General features: G+C 44.1%; 1 protein-coding gene across 1 annotated transcript in view; it reads left to right on the top strand.

Moving 5' to 3' along the window:
* Positions 1 to 19079, top strand: part of LOC148889918 (dedicator of cytokinesis protein 3-like) — a 29829-nt gene extending 10750 nt beyond the window's left edge. The window contains 38 exon segments of the mRNA XM_089010036.1: positions 405 to 502; positions 1207 to 1290; positions 2150 to 2250; positions 2320 to 2404; positions 2498 to 2668; positions 3507 to 3629; positions 4244 to 4439; positions 4566 to 4693; positions 5330 to 5434; positions 5873 to 5971; positions 6589 to 6683; positions 6766 to 6841; positions 6964 to 7064; positions 8523 to 8581; positions 8648 to 8796; positions 8951 to 9036; positions 9155 to 9181; positions 9541 to 9636; positions 10825 to 10885; positions 10977 to 11070; positions 11155 to 11303; positions 11380 to 11466; positions 11566 to 11670; positions 12362 to 12503; positions 12610 to 12776; positions 13276 to 13362; positions 14632 to 14814; positions 14916 to 14999; positions 15090 to 15206; positions 15308 to 15375; positions 15691 to 15754; positions 16296 to 16377; positions 16449 to 16543; positions 16610 to 16685; positions 17488 to 17619; positions 17812 to 17894; positions 18458 to 18883; positions 18885 to 19079. Of these exon segments, the coding sequence (XP_088866162.1) occupies positions 405 to 502; positions 1207 to 1290; positions 2150 to 2250; positions 2320 to 2404; positions 2498 to 2668; positions 3507 to 3629; positions 4244 to 4439; positions 4566 to 4693; positions 5330 to 5434; positions 5873 to 5971; positions 6589 to 6683; positions 6766 to 6841; positions 6964 to 7064; positions 8523 to 8581; positions 8648 to 8796; positions 8951 to 9036; positions 9155 to 9181; positions 9541 to 9636; positions 10825 to 10885; positions 10977 to 11070; positions 11155 to 11303; positions 11380 to 11466; positions 11566 to 11670; positions 12362 to 12503; positions 12610 to 12776; positions 13276 to 13362; positions 14632 to 14814; positions 14916 to 14999; positions 15090 to 15206; positions 15308 to 15375; positions 15691 to 15754; positions 16296 to 16377; positions 16449 to 16543; positions 16610 to 16685; positions 17488 to 17619; positions 17812 to 17894; positions 18458 to 18883; positions 18885 to 18947 (4244 nt within the window). The 3' untranslated portion in view covers positions 18948 to 19079.
* The last annotated feature ends 31 nt before the right edge of the window (positions 19080 to 19110 follow it).

Genomic DNA, 19110 nt, shown 5'->3' on the forward strand with positions numbered 1-19110 from the left:
TGGTATCACATCATCATCAGCATTTAGCTTGTAGTCAACGTGCACATTCCACCATGATGTCCCTGATCCACTGGTGGAAAGACACGTTGATCCTCTCTTTCATTTAGAACTGCTTCATGTAACGAAGATGGACCTATCTTAGTAGAGTTCGGCACCACCACGTCTGGACAATAGGGATATATATAGGGCCGATACTACCAGTAAGACTTTAGTTCGTTGAAGAAGCATCTTGGACAAGAAGCGAAACGTCCGATACCTTCAAAGAAGGTACAGATGATGGCTGAAGAAACCTTTTCATCGATGGACCACTCCTGTATGACTGACAGCTTACACAGGCTTCGTCGAGAACGTGTTGCTCCGTGACCCAAATGGAATAACGTGAAATGTATTTTGGTTCCGCTTAGTGGACCTGCTGGCTCTGCTCAAGTGGAAAGCTCATCCAGACCGAGTGGGCGACATCCTTGGTCGTCTGCGACACGTCAGCGGAGAAGAAATCGTCAAGGTGAGCTCATCTTCCTCATTGCGTGTTCTGTCATTTGATTTTGATTTGTACTGGGAAAAGTGTTATCAATCTGCTGTTTCTCAAAACATCTAAAACAAATCATGTTCTTTGTGTATAACTAACAGTGTCTGAAACTCATGACAAAAAGTTAGCGCACACCCGGGCATACACCTCTGAAAAGTTGCCTGCCCGGCCATAAAGTTGCCTGCCCCATTTTTCATAACTTGAAACACAATAAGACGACGAATCGAAAAAAAAAACATTGTTGCGAAGTATTAAAGATTTTTTAAATTAAGGAAATACCCACCACAAATGCTCCCATGCTTAGTTTATGGTAAATATCCCTTGCTGAAGATTTTGGTATAGTCCGAAGCACGAAACTATACCGTGACTGTAAAGTGTACTTGAAAGTTTTGAAAGGCGCTTTGAAAGAGGAGTCCACGTGGCTTGTAGTGGTTTGCTTGTAGCTTTATTGAACAAAACAAACATTTGATTTGAAAAAAAAAAAACTTTGTTTTTTTTTTTTCTTGAAAAAGTTGTCGGCCATCCGGGCCGAGACGTTTTGAAAGTTGTACGCCCCGGGCCTCCGGGCAGATGTTATTTCAAACACTGGTATTAATTACTAAGATTTGTGCAAAATGTGTTAGGAAAGACATGAATTGAAAATGGCAGCGTGAATGAATCTTGTTGGACTTTTTTTCCAGTTCCTTCAAGACATTTTGGACACATTGTTTTCCATCCTGGATGACAACACCGACAAATATGGCCCTCTGGTCTTTCAGTCTCTGGTAAGAGAAAAAACAAAATCTGTGCTTCTCGCATGAAGAACGTTGTCTTTGTTTATTGATCATAAAAGAAAATATCCTTCATCCTTTCTGTGTTTGAGATTTTACAAATGGAGCAATTAAAAAAAAAACATTTTTTAAATGATGAATTAGCAAAATTTACAACAGCAACTGCGTTTTTTTAGCAGACAGATAGGCATATAAATAAATACGGCAAGTAAATACATAAATACATCAACCTAAAATTTCCGAAATAAATAGATACATCAAATAAATAAACGCATCAAGTAAATGAATAAATACATCAGATGAATAAATAAATACATAAAGCAAATAAATAAATGAATGAATACATAAATAAATACATGAATAAATGAATAAATTAACGAATCAATGAATGGATGAATGGATAAATACATGAATAAATGAATAAATTAACGAATCAATGAATGGATGAATGGATAAATACATGAATAAATGAATTAATGAATGAATAAATCTAGAAATTAATAAATAAATACATCAAATAAATAAACAAACACATCAAGTAAATGAATAAATATCAAATAAATAAATAAATAAATACATAAAATAAATGAATACATATCAGATAAATAAATAAATAAATAAATAAACACATCAAGTAAATAAGTAAATCAACCAAAAAATAAAAAAGAAAGAAAGAAATATGACAAATGAATAAATACTGTACACCAGATAGCTAGATAGAAGAATAATTATACAAATAAATAAATTACATGTCATGACCTTCATTTTGATCAATGTCACTGGTATTTGGTAGTTTGTGGGAACATTTCAAAAACTCTCCAAATGCACCGCTAATTCCCCAATTCCTCAACAGGTTTTTGTCATCAATCTGCTGAGGGACAGCAAATATTTCCATTTCCGAGCAGTCATGGACGCGTATATTCACAAACACTTTGCCGGCGCTTTGGCTTATAAGTGAGTGTCGGCGCCGTTGCGTCCGTGCGTGCTACAATATGTTCTTGAACTGCTTCACTTGTGCATCAGGGAGCTGATCCGATGTCTCCGGTGGTCCGTAGAGCGTTCGGCAGAGGCGGCCGTGCGCCAGGATCACATCCAGGACGTAATGCGGGTAAGACGTGGCCGTTCGAATGTGACAGCGGCGGCGGTGGCGAATCGCCATTTTAATTGATTGATGATGACGACGTTGTGGACTGACCGGCAGGCATTGGAGTATCTGTTCAAGTTCATCGTTCAGTCTCGGAGTCTTTACTCTCGAGCCACTTGCGGGATGGAGGAGGACCAGTTTCGTAACAGCATCCAGGAGCTCTTTCAGTCCATCCGCCTTGTTCTCAGCCTGGACCGTCCCACCTGTGAGACCCTCCTCTTCACTCAGGTGGGCAGAGTGTGTAGACCAGGGCTGTCAAACTCATTTGACATGGTGGGCCACGTATGACCTCGGTCGATGTCAAGTGGGCCCGACTGTTAAAATGATAGAATAACACGCTATAAATAAGCAAAATATCATGTCTTTCCTGAGTTTTGGTGTATTCTGCGATGGTATTCCTCGTCAGGTTAATATTGGCAAAAGCGTGTCACTTGTCGGAACATACAAGTTCAGCTGCCTTCAACATGCATCATCTAACAAAGTCACCGTCGGAATACGGCTTTGATGCTAATGCTATTTTGCTAGCAATTAGATAGCTGGCTTTTACTGCTGCTTCACTGACTTCCTGGCTCTGGGTGAAAGTTGATTGCTGTTTCCTCAGACCCGCCAGCAATTCGTCCAACCTGATGAATTGCCTCAGTTCTATTTTTCGCTGTGATGAGTCTGACATTTTGGCTAATGAGGGTGTTGAAACCGCAGTTGGAAAAAAGACAACGGTTGAAAAAAAAAAATCTTCTATGTTGATCCAAACAGCACAACTCTGCTCCTAGTGGACAATCCTTGAATTGCATCTCATTAAAATATGAATTCCGTGTCGTTTGTGCATTTTTTCCACTTTTAAATTATCCTGCGGGCCTGATCAAACCTCCTTGGGGGCCCGTTCCGGCCCGCGGGCCGTATGTTTGACGCCACTGGTGTAGACTGTCAGTGTGACAGACTCTGACTTTTGCTGTGCTCCACCCTCCCACCTTCAATCTCCTTCAACTCTTTGTCCCGCTGGTTCCTTGTTATCCCTGCTGTGGGTGGTTTCCTTTTTCTGTACGCCGACCACCCCGGTGGCCCTCAGCCCAGTCAAGGCCCATGTCTGGCCGGGCCCCCGGGCCACGCCCGCCTTCCCGCCCCCGGTCCGGTTGCTTACAGTACTCAGGTGTTGAGCCCCAGCAGCCTGTGGACGGCGTCGTCGTTGTCAGTAAGTAAAGATTCTGGACTGACGGATCGGAGGGAGGAAGGCACGCCGCACCCTGTTTGTCTACACGCATGCACGCATACACACGCACGTGTGATCCTGGAACGCTTGGCCATGTCATTCATGTCATCACATCATAAAATGGAGAAACGTCGTTTGGCTCTCATTAGTTTTGTCGGGTTTTTGTTGCGTAACGACAAGGCCATGTGATGAAATGATGGACTTGTCGGTTTGCATTTTAACGTCAACATTGATCTCAGCGTGACCTTGTTTCGTTTTGTTTAATTTTTCATTTATAATTTTTAATTTGAAATGTTTTATTTTTTTAATTTTTAATAATTTTAATTTGTATTTCTTTAATTATTATTTTTTTTAACGTTTAAATTTTTTTTAATTTTAATTTACATTTTTAAATGTGTCCATTTTTATCTTTAAATTTTTAAATTTTTAAATTTAATTTTTAATTTTTAATTTTTAATTTTTAATTTTTAATTTTTAATTTTTAATTTCTAATTTTAATTTCAATTTTAATTTTTAAATTTTATTTAAATAAAATAAAATAACATGAAATAAAATAATGACATTACATTAAATTCAGATTTATCTTATTTTTGCAGGTGGCCATGTTGAGCTCCTTCCCAGCCATCTTTGACGAACTACTACAGATGTTTTCGGTACAAGAAGTGGCAGAATTTGCACGCGGCACTTTTGCTAGTTTGCCGTCCATGCTTCACATTCCTGGACATTCAGTGGACGTTGTCAAGTTGCAGTCCGTCGCTCGCACTGTGGACAGCAGGCTCTTTTCTTTCCCAGGTGAGGTGATTGATTCACTCAAACCCCGATTGGCATTTTTACATTAACGAAGGTGGACCACACGAGCCGATGTTGTGTGTCTCTGTGTTTGTGTGTGTGTGTATGACTGTTTCCCTGGTTGGTCAGAGTCTCGACGGATTCTTCTTCCCGTACTTCTCCATCACATTCATCTCCATCTCAGGCATCAGAAAGAACTGCCCATGTGTTCTGCGATCCTCACTTCTCTTTTCTCAATCATCAAGACCAGCTCATTGGTAACACACACACACACACACACATGCACACGCATACACACACTTAATCCTGTTTCAAAGGTTTTGTGAGGTCCGGATAACTCCAGATAAGGAGTGAGGACCACCGCTGCTGATAAGTTTAGAGAGGAACTAGTGTTATATTTGAAGACTAAATGTCACCCCATTTCCCACTTCAACTTCTTTAAAAACAACGCAATAAAAAGTGGACTTGAAACTAAAATAACAGCAGCAGTGAGGTTTCTGAATGAGTACATTCAAAGTCTTCACCCCTATAGTGAATTTGGTTAAATATTTTCTACTTTTTGTGGCATGAACCTTTTCCTCTCATTAACCATGCACACACTCACATATAAACACACACAGTGAGTAAAAAGTGTGTGTATCCGAGTGAAATGAAAATACACACCAAAAAAATCATTTGGCTGAATTTGTGAGGACCTCTGTGAAACAGATGCATATATAGACCCTCTAGAAGCCTTTAGAATGAAATACTTGTGAGGACCGCCCAAAAGGTCCTCACATGTCAAAAATGTCCCCACTACGTATGGTATAAAATGTTAGTGGTCTTCACAAGACTAGTCATACATACAATAAAAATAAAGAAATAGCATCACATTTCTTTTTTTTTCCCCCCAGGATGCATCGGTGCACGAGGAAGTGGAAATGATGGTGGAGTCTCTGTTGGATGTCCTACTGCAGACGTTGCTGTCAATCATGAACAACAGCCAATCACAGGAGGCGGTAAGAGGTCATCGCTATCCACAGTGCACCGCCGAGACCTCTGTTAGTAACTAACAATCAAAAAAAGAAAAGTTCTCTTCGCCAACTGATATCAGCGGGCGGGTCAAAATGTGACTCGACGGGCGGCTGTAACTCTTCCTTCTGGCAATGCAAGGAGCAGATCCAGGAAATATTCTCAATTAAGCACTTTTTTGTCATTTGATTCAAATGCAAGGCATTATTATCATTGGTACTCTCATCAAAATCAAATGAGAAGTTGACACATTTTGCCCCCTCCAACATGTCCCCCCCCCTGCCGCCTTGCAAATCTTGTATTCATGCAATGAAGAGCAAAGTTTCCCGCATGGCTTCCCATCCCGTCGAGCCGCCTCCCCTTTTTAACCCAACGCTTCCCGCCATCGGCTAACTCCAGCGTGGCTCAAATTCCTTTTTTCCCAGGGAGAGTTTGTGTCCTGCCTTCTATCCCTCCTCCGTCACATGACCGACATCCACTTCCAACGCCTGATGGAGAACTTCCAGAGCAAAGACGTACTCAAGGTTCGTCTTAAGGTTCAAACGTCGGCGTATCGGCGATCTTATAAATGCGCTGGAGAAAATAACACACAGCCCTTGGATGACTGAGAATGGACGTTTATCTCCTCGGGAGTTGATAGAGAATAACAAGTTATCTTATTTAAACGTTTCATGCTGTTATAAGCTTAGTCAACATGTGTGACTCGAATACAACCTGGGGTCAATCAGGTTAACAGACACAGCAAGTTAAACTGTCATCCTCATCTAGGAGATCTGTCCTTGCACAGAATTTAGGACTTGGGATACTCCTTTATCACCGAAGCAATTTACGACTTAAAACTCCTTCACAGGAAGAGCTCATTAGCAGAGGTTACAAATTTATCAGTTCATGGAAGAGACAATGTTTTATTTCTTACATCTGTTTGCGCTCAGAATGTTCCACGGGCGTGGAATTCTAATCAAGAAAACTATGTATTACGAAAGTATCACTTAAATTTTCATATACTCTCAATAAATAGTTTGGCAGAGGGCTGCAGAATTCAGGCGTCTGTCATGAATAGCTGCATCTCCTGCCGGCAGTAGGGACAATCTTTCTGGGTTCGAGTCTTTGTCCACAGTGTCCGATCGAACATCTCTGACAGGAGTTCATGATGAAGATTTGGTGCGTCTTCCGAAACCTGATGAAGCTTAGCATTTTCCCGCGCGACTGGAATGTGATGAGACTCCTTACCAGCCAGTAAGACGGAGCAGCAAGAAGAAAAGCTCCAAGAAGGTCTCTCCCGTGTGACTGACTTTGCCTTTTTTTTTGTGCTCTTCAGCATCATCCTAAGCACGGCGCAGCGCCTGGCGCCCTTCCAGCTCAAGAACTTTGTCGAAGCCGACTTTGACTTCAAGGTAGCCATGGCGACATCGTTCAGCCACTGCCATTCTGTCAGTTCTTGATTTCCATTTACTCGACCAACGGCGTGTTGTTATTATTATTCTTCTTCTGAGGATTTTCTTCTTTGGGAGCGCAGGTGTGGAGCTCCTACTTCAGCTTGGCAGTTTTATACATCAACCAGCCTAGTTTGCAGTTGGAAAACATGAGTCCATCCAAAAGGAAGAAGATCCTTGATAAGTAAGGACACTGTTTGTACAAAATGCCTCCGCGACACAAATTCAGCATGTTAAAATGGACTTTTCCTTCCGGCTGTACACTTGAAATAAAGTTATCGTTTTTAGGCCACCCGGCCACGTACTCATTCTGTCGTCAGCCATTTTCGCTCGTTTGTTCGTTCGTTCATTCATTCATTCATTCATTCATTCATTCATTCATTCATTCATTCATTCATGTGTTTTTTTTTTGTTTTGTTTTTACTGGTATGTATGAAGAAAATATACAAGTACGCAACTGCTACCTTCAGTGTAATTACATTTCTAGCTTTGGGGGGGAAAGGGTGTGTGAAAAGCTCATTCCAAATTTTTTTTTCCTCATTTGCTGCCATTCCCGAATTTATTTGGAATTGAATAGTGTGACATGGAGCGACATTCCCAGATTTGTTCGGGTTTTGGTTTTTTATTGCGGGGGGTAGGGGGGTGGTGCCGATAAAGCGCTGGTCAGACCTCTGGCAATGGTTTTTTTTTCCTTCCACAAGGGGGCGGCATTTGCCTTTTGTCCATGTTAGCGCTTTGTTACAGCTTCAGCTGTTGTTAAATCGCTATATAAATCAGTATGTATGTGTAGTATTGTATTATGTATAATAATAATAATAATAATAATAATAATACATTTCATTTATAAGCGCCTTTCAAAACTCTCAAGGACACTTTACAGTCACAGGATATTTTTTTTGCGGGTGAGCAGCGGTCGCCACACGCGCCACTGTAGCTGCCCCTGTTTCAAGCTCAGATAACTCCAGACCGATATAACTTAGGAACTCTTTTTTTCTGATGAAAGAAGAGAGTCTAAGGTTTCTTACGTGGCATTAAATGTTTATGTCGTCCTAAAACTCAATATTGTGTGGGTCCTGGAGTTTGAGTGACAATGACAAAAACCCTGGCACTGGAGTGGACACATTTTTGCACATCATCGGCAGTGAATGAGTTAAACTGTATGCCCCCACCACCCCCTGCCCATCTCAGCACGATGGAGGACGGGGCTTTCAGCTGCTCTGCTCTGTGTAGCTCTTTCTCTTGTTTCTATTTATCACCGTATTTTATTTATTGTATTTGTGATTGTATTTTATTTATGGTAGTACCTATGCTTGTCTGTGACTGTAAAGTGTCTTTGAGAGCTTTGAAAGGCGCTTAAAATGAAATGTATCATTATTATTATAATAAATAATCGAAAAATGTTCTCATTATATGAAGGATTATATTTGAGAAAGCAACAAAATGATAATTTGAAGAATTTGAACCTACTGAAGAAATGTATTGTTTGTCTTAGTGACATTAAAAACAATTTCCGGGTGGTCCCGGTGAAAGGTGAGACGATATCAGTCGAACCCGTAGCAGTCCGACATTTCTTCTTGAAAGTAGGCAAGCGTCCGTCCATCTTGGCTTCAATCTGAAACGCCGACATGAAATATCCCCGCAGGTACGGAGACATGAGGGTGACCATGACGTATGAACTCTTCAGCATGTGGCAGAACCTCGGTAAGAACCGCCATCTGAAACCTTCGCTTGACACGTGTTTCAAAAGCTTTTTCAATGCGCTCCCAGGCGAGAACAAAAGACATTTCATCCCCGGGATGATCGGCCCGTTCTTGGGGGTCACGTTGGTTCCTCAGGCGGAGGTCCGAAACATCATGATTCCAATCTTCCACGACATGATGGACTGGGAGCAGCGCAAGAATGGAAACTTCAAACAGGTTTGGCCCCTCGTCGCCGGATTGGAGACTTCACTCGTCGTCGTTAGCGGCGAGGTGGTGTCACTCGTTTCCATAGCAACAAACCACATCCCGTATTCATTAACGTGTTGTTTGTGTGTTACACCCTGGACTTGATTTGCGATTTTTGGCGTAGGTGGAGGCTGAGCTGATTGACAAGCTGGATAGTTTGGTCTCGGAAGGAAAAGGCGACGACAACTACCGAGAACTCTTCAGTTTGCTGTAAACCGAACGTTTGGTGTCATGAGAGGCCTAAGTTGTGTGTCTTTTAACTGTTATTTTTTAACCTTCCTTTTTTGTGCACTACCGCTGCTGTTTTGCTTTGTGCGACTTGGATTAGAACTCAGCTCTTTGGGCCGTACCCCAGGTATGCATGAACTAACATCTGCACTAACATCTTTTCGTTCCTCCATCTTCTCCCCGCTTGACTTATTGATCGACAGAAGAATTGAAATATATTGACCAAAAAAAATGTGATTGTGATCTGTTTATCTGGGACAATTCGAGGAGGGGCGACGGGAGGAGAAGACACAAGTCTTAAATGATGCATTGGATTGGATTGGATATGCCTTTATTAGTCTCACAGTGGAGAAATTTACATTTCACAGCAGCAAAGTGATGAAAGGACTGAGAGATTGTGTTGATGCGTGTGTTGCGTATGAAAATTCTTCTGTGAGGCAAAGCGGAGAAGCTAATTTTAATGTATTTTTTTGGTCTGTCTTCAAGTCTGTTGGAGAAGATTGAGCAGGAAACGTGGAGAGAGACGGGGATCTCTTTCGTCACGTCGGTCACTCGACTGATGGAACGTCTACTGGACTACAGGTAGCGCCCGCAGGCACTCATTTTCAGGGATATTAGCGCATAATGCTACATGATCTGCGCCACATATGACATACTTCTGTTACAATAGCTAAAGAAACAAATTTGGTTAAAGGACAACCGACGCCCCGAACAAGTTGTGTCCATAATTTGTAAAATGGCTTCAAATGACTTCTACCGAGCGTATTTTACAACGATTCCACCGCATATAGCTATATTTTAACTTTTAAGACTCGCGCTGAATATTCCGGAAGTCTTGTTTTTGAGTTGGTGACGAGTCCTGACGTCACGTCACTGAAGGAACGCCCCTGACCGAGAAAAGACACACTGTAGCAGTCCTTTCATCACGTCAATGCATTTTGCGGTACTTTGTTTGGTCTGAAAACTTCGTGTTGATCCGTGTTGATGGCAAAATTAGAAGGAAAACACATAAATAACGCGACACTGAATCGTTGTGTGTTGCACCAAGACTACTATTTGATATTCCCAGGAGACAATTTCCACGGACCTTTGTCACCATCTTATGCCTTTTTTTGGGTCCTACTAAAGTGTTTGTCACGATATTTCTCTCCAGATGCATCAAAATGACACAGAATGAATTCTTTAATCGATTGCAAACATTTATGCTTTCCTCTTCAGAACTATTTGAATCATATTCATAAGTGGATGAGTAACAAGACAGCATCTTCTCCGAATCTGAAGCCATTGTTTTGATTCTCCATCAAGGCAAGACGTCTTGGGGTGACACCACGAACAAGGGCTGACTACCTAGCTGAAACTGGCCACTTCCGGTTTCAATTTGAAGTCGTTTTTAGACACTTTAAGTCATTTTTATTGGTGTTTTGCATTTGACTAAAAAATATCATATTGCGTGTTATGGGTATTTTAGATGCTATAAGATGTTTTTCTGATGTCACTTAGGAAACAAAAAAGTGATATGTGATGTCGGTTGTCCTTTAAATAGCAATTTTCGTTTTCCTTCAGAGGTTTTAACTTTCGTGGTATGCCATCTTGCCTTACCGATATCGAGCCATAATCACCTTGCATCTGTTTTGGTGCGTTCCAAAGTCATGGTAGAAACCTCGAGTTTTTTCGTCATCTGCCGGAAACTAGTTTAAATGTCGCTAATGATCGTGCAAGAAATTGTAAAAAAAAAAAACAATGGATGGCCTTTGTCCTTCTTGTCTTCAGGGATTGCATGCGAGGAGAGGAAACGGACAACAAGAAGATGGGCTGCACCGTCAACCTCCTGGTAAGATTTGGAGCGCCGCAAACTCGGACTTACCGAATGCTTGGCGACGGATGACGCGTTTTATCGCTAACACGTTGTCGTCGATGTTCAGAACTTCTACAAATCGGAGCTCAACAAGGAGGAGATGTACATCCGCTACATCCACAAATTATGCGACATGCATCTACAGGCAGATAACTACACCGGTACAACACGCATGTTTCAAACAACACACGCTCTTGCGTGATGGCGACTGCATCCGCGTGCGTGTTTGCCATGTGGTTCCACAGAGGCGGCGTTTACGCTTTTGCTGTACTGGGAGTTGCTGCAGTGGGATGAGCGACCGGCAAAAGAACTTCTGCATTATCCCGCTCAGTCTGAGTGGCAGCGCAAGGAGGCGCTAGGACGCAAGTTGGTCCACTACTTCGGCAAAGGGAAGGTAAAGACCCCCTTTTTTTAGGTGAGGTCAGTTTGAGTCATGGCTAACGTTAGTGTGCGTGTTTGCCTGACTGCAGTGTTGGGAGTTTGGGGTTCCTCTGTGTAGGGAGCTGGCCTTCCAGTATGAAGCCTTGTACGACTATCAAAGCCTCAGCTGGGTTAAGGTAAGCGTTGAAAAAGGCGCGAGGTGCCACTTGGCTAACTGATAAAGGTTGTTGAGGTCAAAGAAAAGTTTAGTTTTTACATTTTTTATGTGTTTGTAGAAATTGGAGGCCGCATATTTTGACTACATCATGGAGCAACAACGTCTGGAACCCAAATTCTTCCGGGTGGGATTCTATGGCAGGAAATTCCCCTTTTTCCTCAGGGTCAGTTAGATGTTCCTGGAATTATATACAGCATCATGATTTTGCCTGACGCTCATCGAAAAGTTTTCCAAAATGCACAAGTCTGATTTTTTTTTTTTTTCCATCGATGAAAAGGTTTCTTCAGCCGTCATCTGTACTTCGTTGAAGGTGTCGGACGTTTCGCTTCTTATCCAAGATGCTTCGTCAGCGAACTAAAGTCTTGTGCTGGTAGTTTCGTCATTGTAAAGAGTAATACAGAGGGGAGACTAAAACAACTTATGAAAAAAAGACTTTATCAATATCGCAGTGATAATACTAGTTGGCCTCAATCGGCAGTACATAGGCACCTAAAAGCTAGCAACCACTCATTTCACGACAATGAGGTTAAAATCTTTGCGAAAGAAAATAAATGCTTTGAAAGGGGAGTCAAAGAAGCTATTTTCATAAAATAGCTAAATCCTTCACTAAATCGCCATGGTGGGGTGAGGTTGAATTGGGATCGTTTGTACAACAGACTTCTTAGGCAACGTAGGCTTAGTTATGCTGATGAAGTTGAAGCTTACGAAGCCTCTTGGATAAGAAGCGAAACGTCCGACACCTTGAAAGAAGTACAGATGACGGCTAAAGAAACCTTTTCATCGATGGAAAAAAAACCCACTCCTGTACGACTGACACAGACGAATCTGAAATCTTTCAACTGTGTCTCCACTAGAATAAAGAGTTTGTGTGTCGCGGTCACGACTACGAAAGACTCGAGGCCTTTCAGCAACGCATGCTAGGAGAATTCCCGCAAGCCATCGCCATGCAGCACCCCAACCAACCTGACGAAGCCATTTTGCAGTCCGACGCTCAGTGTATCCTGCTTTTGGGGTGCACGCTCGCACATGTGTGTGTTTGCATGGTTGTGTGTGTACACGTGACTCATTGTAGGCACTTTCTTTAACCGGCGGCGGCGCCCAGACCTCCAGATTTACGCCGTCACGCCAGTTCCCGAAGCTGTCGGCGTCCTTCAAATGGACCGAGTCCCCGACCGCATTAAAAGTTTCTACCGGGTCAACAACGTTCGTCGTTTCCGTCACGACCGACCTTTCCATAAAGGATCCAAAGATCGAGATAATGAGTTCAAGGTCATTCAGTTATTTGCAATTTGATAAAGTGCACGTTGATGCGTCAACGTTGTCTGTAAGTCAACACGGCATGGAAAATTCATTTTCCTACATACGTCTGTGTAAGCTCTCAGTCGTACAGGAATGGTCCATCGATGAAAAGGTTTCTTCAGCCGTCATCTGTACTTCTTTCAAGGTGTCGGACGTTTCACTTCCCATCCAAGAAGCTTCGTCAGCAAACTAAAGTCTGACTGGTAGTTTTGGCCCTAAATATATATCCCTACTGTCCAGACGTGGCGGTGCCGGACTCTGCTATGATAGGTCCCTGCTCTCGGGTTGGGGGGAGTAGAGGACTAATCCCTGAAGAAACCTTTTCATCGATTTTCCTACATAGTATTACATCAGCGTTTGCAAACATGAATACGATAGTGAAATTCATCAATTCATCAAGTCATCAATTCCATCTGATGAACTCATTCACTGCCAATAACTCATGTCACCCCCTTTGTCGTGTTTGCAGAGTCTTTGGATCGAGAGGACCACTCTGATCCTTGCCCATCCTTTGCCTGGAATTTCACGCTGGTTTGAGGTGGAGAAGAGAGAGCTGGTGAGAGAACGAATGAATGAATGAATGAATGAATGTTTTCTCACGCACACGACTAATTCTAAAACCTGATTGGAAAGTTACTTCCTCGATCCAAAGCACCTTGAGAGCACATCCCATCTGAGCCAAATTCTGGCACTGATATCATATACAGTGGGACCTTGACACTTAATTGGTTCCCAGACAGAGTGTGTAAGGCGACAAGTGTGTATCCCGAAAATTAATTTCCCATAGGAAACCATTAAAATGAAAATAATCCGTTCCCAGGTCTCCATAAAATATAATTTTCAACTAAATAAGCCTTAAAACTACAAACAATATACCTTATTCTATGTATAATAAATGTGCTATTGTATTGTAACGAAAGAAATACACTGCACTGTATAATAAAGTCGTTGTATTTACCTTTGTGATGGTCGTTGATGGCTTAATGGAATGGGGTTCAGACTTCTCTTCCTGTGTTTTGAAAGTCCGGTTAGGCATCTTTTTCCAAAAAAGGCCGGTCTCATCTGCATTAAATACTTGCTGAGGAACGTAGCCTTCTTCTTTCACCATTTCGAGGAATGATCGCTTGTATCAATAAACGGCGAACTTCCAGGTTGCCGCATGATGATATCAGAGTGAATTAGCCGTGCTTTCTCGGATATAATTGCTTTATTCACGCTGTCGCCGGATAGCTGCTTTTCGTTAATCCAAATTAACAGAAGTTTTTCAACCTCTTCTATTGCCCGAGACCGTAGCTTTGACAGCACGGAAACACCTTTAGCAACACACGCACCTTTAATAGCTTCTTTGTTGCGAAGGATGGTAGCAATGGTGGACTTAGCATATTGCTACTGGGCCGTTAAGTCAGACAAACGCACACCTCATTCATGTTTCTCAATGATCTCCTTCTTCTCCTCGACTGTAATTTTGTTTTGTGTCTTCTTCGGCTGAACACGAGCCTATGGTGGGGTCTTTTTTGGTCCGATAACAGCAAAAGTATCCGTGATAAATCGTTGAAGACGAACGACGTGTGCACTCAGAGAAAGAGGGTGTGGAAAGTTAGGCCGGCTGTGTTCGGTCATGTGGTTTGGTGTTCTTCCGCCGAAAATTACTCCGCCAACTGTGGTGGGGCGGCGCTCCGTGTGTATCCCGAAAAGTAGTGCGTATACCAAGGTTTAATTTTCATGAATTTAACGTTCGTAAACCTAAAAGTTCGTAAGGCAAGGGGTTCGTAAACCGAGGTCCCAATGTACGTAGACAAAAATGTCAACCATAACCTTGTATCAGGTGGAGGTGAGCCCCCTCGAAAACGCCGTCAGCGTGGTGGAGAACAAAAACCAAGAGCTGCGTACGCTGATCAGCCGCTATCAACTCAAGCAGCCGCACAGCAACAACGTCAACCTTCTCAGCATGACGCTCAACGGCGTGGTGGACGCCGCCGTCAACGGCGGCATCGCCAGATACCAGGAGGTAGGCGTGGCTATTTGTTACGTGAAATGCCATTGTCTGTGGAAACGTTGCCCCCCTCTGGTCACAAAGATGCCATCGCTTGTGTTGTTTGTGCCGGCCAGGCTTTCTTCGACAAGGATTACATCAGCAGCCACCCGCAGGACGGCGACAAAATCGCACAGCTGAAACATTTGATGCAGGAGCAGGTGAGCACGAAAGGAACAATTTCGCGCCATTTAATGTTTCAATCTAACAGCCGTCGACAGAAAACTGATGTCAAAAATATTTTGTTCCAGGTTCACGTCCTGGGAGCAGGCCTGGCCGTGCACGACAAACTGGTGCATCCCGAAATGCGGCCCCTGCACAAGAAGCTCGTGGATCAGTTCCAGGTGATGAAGAGCAGCCTGTGCCATGTAAGAACCCCCAAAAAATGTATCTTCAAAGCGAACATCATCGTCGTGTCGGCTTTCCTCCTGACATTTTGGACTTTGCTGTTTTGCTTGATGTGTTGCAGGCTCCGTGTACTTCCGACCAAGCCGATTCCACCAGAGGACCCGACGGCTTCAACGTGCATCGGCACAGGTATAAAACCTGTCTTGGATGAAAAGGTGTCTTCAGACGTCATCTGTACTTCTTTGAAGGTGTCGGACCTTTACAGCACAACTTTAGTTCGCTGACGAAGCTCTTCGGATGAAGAGCGAAACATCCGAGACCTTCAAAGAAGTACAGATGACGGCTGAAGAAACCTTTTCATTGATTGATCACTCCTGTATGACTGAGAGTCTTGCTTACTGCGTTTTGTTTCTCTTCCTTACCGCATCCGTTCAAATCGTCTGGGCCTTTTTTCTTCTTGCAATTTTTTTCCTGATTCTGCTCCTCTTCTCATCGCATCTCCAGCGAGGCGGCAAACGTTGGCAACGTGCTCATCCTAGCCGACGGTGATGACTTCTACGGCATTCAGGTTCGGCAAGAAAAGACTTCTTTAATCGATTGCAAACATTTATGCTTTCCTCTTCAGAACTCTTTGAATCATATTCATAACTGGATGAGTAACAAGAAAGCATCTTCTCAGAATCTGAAGCCATTGTTTTGATTCTCGAGCAAGGCAAGACGTCTTGGCGTGACGTCACGAACAAGGGGGCGGGACCTTCTCAGGTCATTTTGAAGTAGTTTTGGGACACTAAGTCATTTTTATTGGTGTTTTTCATTTGACTAACCCTGCGTTTTTTGGGTATTTTGGATGCCATAAAACATTTTTCTGATGTCAGTTAGGAAACCAAAAAATGATGTCAGTTGTCCTTTAAGTGGAGCTTGGTCACCATCGGGTGATATTTGATGTACAGCAGTTTTGGGATTTCGTGTTTCTTATCCTTTGAAATTCACAAGCAACTTGGTAGATCTTCCGGGATCGCAATACATATTCCATTGGAATCGCCAAAGTAAAAATGTGCAACCCTTTTTAACGCTAACTTCTCACATCAACAACATCGATTCACCCGCAGGCAACCCACTCCTCCTCCAGCCTGACCTCCACCCACTCGGCGCCCTCTCACTTCATCAGCTTGGCTCTACCGACGCACAAAGGTCATTACCGGACGACGGCCGAAAAGCCACGCCCACAATCGCCCTCAACCCCTCGTTTTCTTCTGTGGCAGAAAAATACAGAAATAGAGAAACCCTGATGCTGTTGCCACTGCAGCGAGAGCGCCCCAACAGCGTCATGTACCAAAATTTTGGTGAAGATGGACAGGTTAGCATCGGCTTCCAGTCAAGTTGTCACTGATCAAAACTAGCGACTCTTTCTTTCTTCTTCCAGAGACTCTTCCTCCATCCACTTATCAGTCCAGCTTGTAAACCCTGCAGTGACCCCAACCTGTCCTTCTCCGACAAAGGTAGTGAGCTAGGTCGCTAGCTAGGTCGCTAACTAGTTCGCTAGCTAGGAGGCTAGCTAGGCCACTGGCTCAGTCGCTGGCTCAGTCGCTAGCTCGGTCGCTAGCTCATTCGCTACCTAGGTCGCTAGCTAGGTCGCTAGACAGGTCGCTAGCCAGCTGTATAGCCAGGTGTCTAGCCAGGTGGCTATCTTGGTCACTATCTAGGTGGCTAGCTAGGCCGCTAGCTCAGCCACTAGCTCGGCCGCTAGCTAGGTCGATAGCCAGTTGGGTAGCCAGGTAGCTATCTAGGTCGCTTGCTAGGTGGATAGCTAGGCCGTTAGCTAGGTCGCTAGCCAGCTGTCTAGCCGTGTGTCTAGCCATGTGGAGAGCTAGGTGGCTATCTAGGTCACTATATAGGTGGCTAGCTATGTGGCTAGCTAGGCCGCTGGCTCTCCCACTAGCTCGGTCGCTAGCTAGGTTGCTAGCTAGGTCACTAGCCAGCTGTCTAGCCAGGCATCTACCCAGGTGGCTATCTAGGTCACTATCTAGGTTACTATCTAGGTAACTATCTAGGTGGCTAGTCAAGTTTCTAGCTAGGTCGCTAGCTAGGTCACTAGCCAGCTGTCTAGCCAGGCATCTACCCAGGTGGGTAGCCAGGTGGCTATCTAGGTTACTATCTAGGTGACTAGTCAAGTTTCTAGCTGTGTCGCTAGCCAGGTCGCTAGCTAGGTCGCTAGCCAGGTTGCTAGCTAGGGTGCTTGGCTGCGACTATGAATGCGTGCCCGACTCCCCAAATACTCAAGACCTCGACTTGCTTTGTCAGTTGTGGCCGTGCCCAGCAGTTGGAGTTTGGACAGCGCAAGCCGAGAAGCCGTCCCCGTTCTGTCCGCTCACATCGGCGTTGGTGGCGGCGGCGCGCCGCCTCCCGTCCCTCCACGGAATGCGCCGGCGCACGGTATGGCATCATCACTTTTCATCTTATTCCTTTTAGCGTTTCATTTAGCAGTTGCTAAAACTGTTGAATGAAATCCCATATGACAAAGGAGTCCACCTTCACCCCTTTGACCTCCTCCTCACCCCTGCCTTGTTTTTTTTTTTGCCTCATCAGCATTGTTTCCTCATGATTTCCGACTGTCGCCCCCTATAGGCCGACACCTGTCGATGCACTTTGCCGCTTTCCACCACCGACTCGGTGACCTCCCTCCTGCCCTCCCCATCCACTCCCTAAAGGTACTCTCCTCCCCCACTTTGAAGGTGTCGGACCTTTCGCTCCTCATCCGAAGCTAGCGGCTGAGCTAGCAAACTAGTTTACGACCTAGCTAGCGAGCTAGCTAACTACGTTTGAATCTGAAAAACATTCAAAGATTTTCACAAGGGTTGATATTTTTTGATTGTTATATTGGATAGCAGGGTGGCCCGGTAGTCGAGTGGTTAGCATGTCAACCTCGCAGTGCAGAGGTACCGTGTTCAATAGGTCATAGGTGATACCTATCATAGCAGTGTCCGGCACCGCCATGTCTGGACAGTAGGGATATATATATAGGGCCGATACTACCAGTAAGACTTTCGTTTTCTGACGAAGCTTCTTGGATAAGAAGCGAAACGTCCAACACCTTCAAAGAAGTACAGATGACGGCTGAAGAAACCTTTTCATCAATTAAATTGATGTTTATTGTGAAAAGTTTTCTTAACCTCTGACCTACTCAGCTTCACTTCCTTTCACCACGCTGGACATTTTTATGTGCCCCACACTTTTTTCCCTCCATGAAAATACTAATCCTTGCTTATTTCAGTCTCACCTGCAGTGTTCCCTTGCTTTGCCCACCAGTCCAGCGTCCATCCTGGATGGCATTAACTCCACCTTATCAGACACCAACAGCAGCAGCAGCAGCTCGGGGGTCTTCACCCTAAGCCAAAGTAACTCAAGTGTCACCCCTGCGTCACCGGTCGTCCAGACTGTGCAGGGGAACCTCTGGGGGGACCTTCTCTCTCCTTCCCAGATCATGGCCTACAGCGTGTGGGACCCGCTTTGTATGAGCCCCCCCATGCCTCACTCCCAAGGCTCGGTCATCCGCCTCGAAGAACCGCCAGTGCGCTGCCAACATCTCCACTTCATCCCCACGCACCCGCCTCTTAAGTGGCTCCCTGAACCACTTCCCACTCCACCGTGCAAACCTTATTTCGGAGAAGCGGGCGTGTCTGAGGATAACAAGTCCCGCCCCCCCCTTTGCTGACCCCCAGCAGGCCAGAGTGAGCTGGACATGCGGTCTCACCCAGGAGTGACCTAACCTGCTCTCATGGGAAAAAGAATAACCAAACTACAGTTGTCTAAACGTCCACACTTTGATAGAATTTGTTTTTTCACAGAAGAGGAAAATTATCTAGTCACTAATAAACTAAAATATTTTGCTCGTACGTCTGTGTAAGCTCTCAGTTGTACAGGAAT

This window comes from Hippocampus bargibanti, linkage group LG12 (genome assembly GCF_051943395.1).
Source record: "Hippocampus bargibanti isolate YZ-2025 linkage group LG12, ASM5194339v1, whole genome shotgun sequence".
Classification (NCBI taxonomy): Eukaryota; Metazoa; Chordata; class Actinopteri; order Syngnathiformes; family Syngnathidae; genus Hippocampus; species Hippocampus bargibanti.